A 5,806-nucleotide genomic window follows, 5' to 3' on the forward strand; every position below is an offset into this window, starting at 1 on the left:
TTTGGACAATTTTAAAGGCGATTTTCTCAACATCTAGATTTTTTTGCACCAGTTAATTGCACATGTTCAAACAGTTATATCTCGGCCAAATATTGTCGTATCCTAACAAACAAATAGAACGCTTTTTTTTTTTTATTACCCTTATGACTGGTTTTGTTGTCCAGAGTCACATATTTCAAGCCACATATTAATCCATTTTACATCTTTTTCTCTACATTAGTGATGGACAAAACAACTATTTCAAAAACCACTAAGAACATTACAATCGCCATACTTTTGATGGCATTTCTTACAATCTACATGTACCTGTACCACGACTCAACCAAAAACTTTTTCAGCAAATTCACTGGCGCTCATGTCCAGATAAATAACACAGAAACTTGCCTCAGCGTTCTTAAGATGCATAACTACAAGTGCAGCCCAGACATCCCCTTGGACCAAGATCTGATAGCAACATCTAAAGAGAAAGAAGAACCAGACACCATTGTGTTAATCTGGATGTGGCCTTTTGGTGTCAGTTTTAATTTAAGACCCTGCAGTTCGGCTTTCGGTATCCATGGCTGCCATTTAACGGATGACAGAGGTCTATTTAACCAAGCACATGGGGTAATGATCCATCATAGAGATATTAGTGGGGATTTATCCAACATACCACAACTCCCACGACCAGCTTTACAGAAGTGGGTATGGTGGAATATGGAGTCTCCAACATATACAAATCAAATTCCCTTGCTAAAGGAACTATTTAATCTGACTTCAAGCTACCGCTGGGACTCGGATATTCCAGTACCTTACGGTAGGATCACAGAAAGCACAGAGGAAGAGAAAAAATATACTATCCCAAAGAAGGACAAATTAGTTTGTTGGGTAGTAAGTCACTATAGCCCAGACCTTAAGCGATCACATTATTATAATGAGTTAGTGAAATTCATTGACGTGTCAACTTATGGCGGGCACTTCAACAAACCAGTTAATGATAAGGAGTATTCCAGTTTAGTGTCTAGTTGCAAATTCTACTTGTCTTTTGAGAATTCCATTCATAGAGACTATGTGACAGAGAAGCTGTTCAATCCTCTAGGGCTTGGTACCGTTCCTGTTGTTATTGGCCCGCCCAGAGAAAACTATGAGCTGTTCATACCAAGTAAAGCCTTCATTCATGTGGATGACTTTCCATCCCCAAAAGAACTGGCCGATCATCTGAAACACCTCGACCAAAACGAGGACCTTTATATGCAGTACTTCACCTGGAGAGAACGTTTTGTTTCAAAGCCAACATACTTTGGTCTTGAACATGCCTGTTGGATTTGTGATCATATTAGAAGGAATAAGCACTACAAAGTGGTCAAAGATCTCAACAAATGGTTCTGGGGTTGATGGCACTATAACAGATGCTCAGTGAATGGTGAGGTAAGTCATGAGCAGGAGCGTAGCAGGCATTTTAAAAGACTGTGTGTGTGTGTGTGGGGGGGGGGGGGATCAGCTGTCAGGTGATGTGACCCTCAATGGCCAGAGCAAAGTGAAATCACGAGCTCAACTGGAGATTTGAAGCTCATGACAGATGCGCCCAAGAGATTATTCGTCTTGTGATTGGTTAAAATGTTAGTCAACTCAAATCTAAATAAACAAACCAGAAAACACTGGCGGAAATATCGGTGGTGGGTCAAACAAAGCATGGGGGACAGAATCACCTCTTTTTAAAGCTGCTGCTACGCCCCTGGTCATGAGTAGAGAGACTTTTCACCTCCTTTGGATTTAAAATGGGCATTTACCAACAACCACAAATAACTTGTAATGTCATAACCTGCAAATAACTACATTAAAGGGATACTCCTTCCCAAAATGAAAATATTGTCATTAATCACTTACCCCCATGTCGTTCCAAACCCAATAAAGCTCTGTTTGTCTTTGGAACACAATTTAGGATATTTTGGATGAAAACCTGGAGGCTTGAGACTGTCCCATAGACTGCCAAGTAAATAACAGTGTCAAGGTCCTTCAAAGGTATGAAAGTCATCCTCAGAATACTCCATCTCCCATCATACATGCAATCTGGGTTATATGAAGCATCGGGAACACTTTGTATGCAAAGAAAAAAATCCTTTGTCAACGGTCTCCTCTGTGTCTGTGTGTGCTATGTATAAAATTTACGCATTAAGCAGACGCTTTTATCCTAAGCAACTCACAGTGCATTCAGACTAACATTTTTTACCTAACATGTGCTCCCTGGGAATTGAACCCACAACCATTTGCGCTGCTAATGCAATGCTCTACCACCGAGCCACAGGAACAGTAAAACAGCATATCCTACCAGCATATGGTAACATGTAGAGACACAGAAGAGACTGTTTTCTTTGCTTACAAAAAGCATTCTTGTCTCTTCATATAACCCAGATTGCACATCTGATGGCAGATGGAGTATTCTGACGATGACTTTTATACCTTTTTTGGAACTTGATACTGTTATTTACTGGGCAGTCTGTGGGACAGTCTCAAGCCTCCAAGTTTTCATCCAAAATATCTTAAACTGTGTTCCGAAGATGAACAGAGCTTTAATGGGTTTGGAACAACATGGGGGTAGGTGATTAATGACACAATTTCCATTTTGGGATGGAGTATCCCGTTAATGTTTACGATTTCAATGTAAACACATTAATGTCAACAACCTTCGTTATTTTCTGCAGACTGCAGGATAAACTGAAATTATTATTATTATTATTTTGTTGTAATTAACATTATACCACAGTTGAAGAATAAAACACATTAATAAAGTGTAAATTGTTTTGTAAGTTCACCTGTCAATCATCCTCAACAGGAGATTTAAACTTGATTTGATTTGATGATACAGACACTGATAATATTATTATTATCAGGGACGACATTTGAATCATGGGGGCAAGAAAAAAATTATAGCTATATATATATATATATATATATATATATATATATATATATATATATATATATATATATATATATATGTATATACAGTATTGTTCAAAATAATAGCAGTACAATGTGACTAACCAGAATAATCAAGGTTTTTAGTATATTTTTTATTGCTACGTGGCAAACAAGTTACCAGTAGGTTCAGTAGATTGTCAGAAAACAAACAAGACCCAGCATTCATGATATGCACGCTCTTAAGGCTGTGCAATTGGGCAATTAGTTGAAAGGGGTGTGTTCAAAAAAATAGCAGTGTCTACCTTTGACTGTACAAACTCAAAACTATTTTGTACAAACATTTTTTTTTTCTGGGATTTAGCAATCCTGTGAATCACTAAACTAATATTTAGTTGTATGACCACAGTTTTTTAAAACTGCTTGACATCTGTGTGGCATGGAGTCAACCAACTTGTGGCACCTCTCAGCTGTTATTCCACTCCATGATTCTTTAACAACATTCCACAATTCATTCACATTTCTTGGTTTTGCTTCAGAAACAGCATTTTTGATATCACCCCACAAGTTCTCAATTGGATTAAGGTCTGGAGATTGGGCTGGCCACTCCATAACATTAATTTTGTTGGTTTGGAACCAAGACTTTGCCCGTTTACTAGTGTGTTTTGGGTCATTGTCTTGTTGAAACAACCATTTCAAGGGCATGTCCTCTTCAGCATAGGGCAACATGACCTCTTCAAGTATTTTAACATATGCAAACTGATCCATGATCCCTGGTATGCGATAAATAGGCCCAACACCATAGTAGGAGAAACATGCCCATATCATGATGCTTGCACCTCCATGCTTCACTGTCTTCACTGTGTACTGTGGCTTAAATTCAGAGTTTGGGGGTCGTCTCACAAACTGCCTGTGGCCCTTGGACCCAAAAAGAACAATTTTACTCTCATCAGTCCACAAAATGTTCCTCCATTTCTCTTTAGGCCAGTTGATGTGTTCTTTGGCAAATTGTAACCTCTTCTGCACATGCCTTTTTTTTAACAGAGGGACTTTGCGGGGGATTCTTGAAAATAGATTAGCTTCACACAGACGTCTTCTAACTGTCACAGTACTTACAGGTAACTCCAGACTGTCTTTGATCATCCTGGAGGTGATCATTGGCTGAGCCTTTGCCATTCTGGTTATTCTTCTATCCATTTTGATGGTTGTCTTCCGTTTTCTTCCACGTCTCTCTGGTTTTGCTCTCCATTTTAAGGCATTGGAGATCATTTTAGCTGAACAGCCTATCATTTTTTGCACCTCTTTATAGGTTTTCCCCTCTCTAATCAACTTTTTAATCAAAGTACGCTGTTCTTCTGAACAATGTCTTGAACGCCCCCTTTTCCTCAGCTTTCAAATGCATGTTCAACAAGTGTTGGCTTCATCCTTAAATAGGGGCCACCTGATTCACACCTGTTTCTTCACAAAATTGATGACCTCAGTGATTGAATGCCACACTGCTATTTTTTTGAACACACCCCTTTCAACTAATTCAACTAATTGCCCAATTGCACAGCCTTAAGAGCGTGCATATCATGAATGCTGGGTCTCATTTGTTTTCTGAGAATCTACTGAACCTACTGGTAACTTGTTTGCCACGTAGCAATAAAAAAAATACGAAAAACCTTGATTATTCTGGTTAGTCACATTGTACTGCTATTATTTTGAACAATACTGTATATATAGACACACACACAATAGGTTTAAAAAATCTTATTGACTATACATGAAAGCTGATGTTTAGAACTACTGTTGGAGTTATTAGATCATTATTGATGTATATGTATATTTTGTTTGTGCATTTTGTTGATGTGGTTGTATGGATCATTTGGGATGATTTATAAATGTGTTTGCGATATTTTGTTATAGATTTGAAATATATGTGTATTTGTTTAAAGATCTTTGTGATATTGGGGCATTATGGTAATACATGTTTTAATTAGCGCAGGTGTTGCTTTGTATAACATGGCACTGAGGAAGAGTTAATAACAGAAAAAGATTTGCACTTGTACCTGTGCTCTTCTTTTCATAATTTTTGTGACCTCTAAACAATAAATGTAAGATAGCTTTTTGAGCTGCATTTTGGACGTGTGCAGATCTCTTTCATCTTTGTATCCTTGTATATTTTGAATCTATGAACCAAGCTCTTAACTTGAAAAAAACGTTCTATTGTAATTTAGTTATTTTATTGCGAATTAAATGAAACTTGATTTGGTTTAAACTTGCTGTTCTACAATATATATATATATATATATATATATAATATAATATCATATTGATGAAATAAAAAAATTCAACACTCAAAAATCTGCTGAAGCTGGTTGCCTTAAAATCAAAAATATGTTTTTTGCCTACTAGATATTTGGACGAGAGTTTGGCGCTACCACCTTTTTTTTACACATTTTATTGTATGACATAAAATACATCAGTAATACCCCTTGTGATGTTTGACCTTCTTGTCTTCAAATGGCTGTTGCTAACAGGGTGGTTAAATGGGACATTAGAGGTAAACTCATAAGTCCACTTTTATAGCCTCATTTGTAATCACATTTGCAAACTATTTAAACCCAACCTTTCAGGAAATATTTTTTAAACAAAGACTGAAAGAGCTGTCAGAAGTTTAACAGTGGCAGCATTGAAGTCATGACTGTTGTGTAGTCCGTTTATAGCGTACATTTAGTTTTTACTTTTTAATTAAGGTCTTTAAAATTCAGAAAAGTTGCATTCATTTGTGAAGATTATCATGATGGACAAAACATTAAGAATCATAAACCTGGTCGCAGATCTTATTTTCTACAATAATCCAAACACCAATGGATACATCTGATTTGTTTTGTGTGGATGGAACTGTAGATATGGATGCCATCTT

At 37.0% G+C, this 5,806-nt stretch overlaps 1 protein-coding gene across 1 annotated transcript; it reads left to right on the forward strand.

Moving 5' to 3' along the window:
- Positions 1 to 222: 222 nt before the first annotated feature.
- LOC127957611 (4-galactosyl-N-acetylglucosaminide 3-alpha-L-fucosyltransferase 9-like) lies at positions 223 to 1,374 on the forward strand. The gene has a single exon (XM_052556229.1). The coding sequence runs from the start codon at positions 223 to 225 to the stop codon at positions 1,372 to 1,374; it is 1,152 nt and encodes a 383-aa protein (XP_052412189.1).
- Positions 1,375 to 5,806: the final 4,432 nt, after the last annotated feature.

Source organism: Carassius gibelio, chromosome B5 (genome assembly GCF_023724105.1).
Source record: "Carassius gibelio isolate Cgi1373 ecotype wild population from Czech Republic chromosome B5, carGib1.2-hapl.c, whole genome shotgun sequence".
NCBI classification, from domain to species: domain Eukaryota; kingdom Metazoa; phylum Chordata; class Actinopteri; order Cypriniformes; family Cyprinidae; genus Carassius; species Carassius gibelio.